At 59.4% G+C, this 1,582-nt stretch overlaps 1 protein-coding gene across 1 annotated transcript; it reads left to right on the forward strand.

The window, feature by feature from the left end:
• Positions 1 to 562: 562 nt before the first annotated feature.
• On the forward strand, positions 563 to 820 carry KVP17_004791 (uncharacterized protein; the record flags this gene model as incomplete). Its single annotated transcript, XM_068523293.1, has 1 exon — positions 563 to 820. One exon carries the CDS (start codon positions 563 to 565, stop codon positions 818 to 820), a length of 258 nt encoding a protein of 85 aa, XP_068372307.1.
• Positions 821 to 1,582: the final 762 nt, after the last annotated feature.

The following is a 1,582-nucleotide window of genomic DNA, read 5'->3' on the forward strand; positions in this document are numbered from 1 at the left end:
GGACACCTTCCAGGTAGGTCAGCTGATCCTTCTGCGGTCCACACCCCCGGATCGAAGACACCCCAAGGCCCCTTCGAAGAGGCTCGTGCCTTGCCGGGTGATCTCGATCTCGCGAGACGGAAGAACGGCTTCCGCTCGCTCACTCCTGTCTAAGGAGATAAGGGAGGTCCGCCTCCCGGGCGTCGTGTTTGTTCGACCTTCTACAGGCACCATCCATCAGGACGAACGAACAGAGTGGCTTCCGGCCAAGCCTGCCACTCGCTCCTTACCCCTGGAGGACCTAAAGACCCCAACGAGGGGCTCTCGAAGAGAGATGTCCTCTACCACCCCATCCGTCAATCGGAAGCGGCGAGCCGCGCCCCCGGTCAAGCCTTCAAGGAAGAAAACTCCCCGCAGTCTGGTCTGAGGGGGGGAGTTGGTCGGTAAAGGGCGACCAACTTTGTGAAGTTTTCTTTAAGACCCCACACCCCCCATTCATACAGTGCATTTTGTGTTTGTTTTATAAACTATACTTCCTCTGGCTTGACTCTCGAATCACTTCACTATGTCTTCTACGTCACCCATGCAGCTTGACCTCCTGACCCTCCTCTTCTCGGGTTTGGTCATGGAAGTGATGCTGCGTGTGGTACCCGCGCTTCGGCTGGCTCGTCGCCGCCCACTGTTGTGCACCTCCGCTGTCCAGACCGCCATCCGGCGACTCTCGGAGACCGTCCTCACCATTCCGGTGGATGGAGACGACTACCTCCTGGAGACCGACGCTTCCGGTACCGCAGTCGGAGCCATCCTCTCGGTTAACCGAGGAGGTGCTTGGCGCGGGTAGCCATTGGATTTGGGGCCATCGGCCTGGTAAGCGACGCTCTCTGGGAGGTACACTCCTACGTCTTAGAGTTGGCCCAAGAAGCGATCGCACGCCTCATCGACGCCCTCTGCTCTCCTTCCCTCCTCATTGACCTCGGCCACCTAGGTAGCAGGACCCTCGCTGGGTTCCTGCTCCTAGCGTGCGCCTTCCACTCCGTCGGGAAAGGATTTACGACCCTGGCCCGGTACTCCCCTCTCGCCACCAAGGACTCCGAAATATTAGAGTCGGAAGGAGACTTAAGTGCTCTTTACCGATCAAGTGGTCCGGTGACTCGGAAAGTCCTTCGTGTCGACGACGAAGTACCCCACGGAGTGGAAGCCAACGTGACATCTGTCACCATTTCGGTCAATGAGTTGAGGAAGCTGTTGAGCACCCCCGGAGCCCTCGAGCACCAGATACGGGATCAGTCAGACGCGCTGCCCCGTAGAGGAACTCCGAAGCGTTTTGCTACTACCGACCCGTGGATAGACTCCCAACGACGGAGCGCCCCGGTCGAGGACGCGGAGCTAGTCACCACCGGGGTGGTGACTCAGGGTTTCAAGAAAGCCCAGCTCCCTACCGCGAACGCCATGAACAATGGCCGTGAGACACCGAAGACGACCTCCTCTAGTGGTCCTGCTGGCCTCAGGGATGTGCGGCCCACAGAGAGCTACCGCCCCTGGGTTGACCCCCGACCAGGAGTAGAAGGTCAGTATCACGGTACCCACCCAGGATCGCCTCAGC

The sequence above is a fragment of a genome, assembly GCF_019968985.1.
Source record: "MAG: Porospora cf. gigantea B chromosome Unknown PgB_NODE_6930_length_1582_cov_340.929, whole genome shotgun sequence".
Lineage (NCBI taxonomy): Eukaryota > Apicomplexa > Conoidasida > Eugregarinorida > Porosporidae > Porospora > Porospora cf. gigantea B.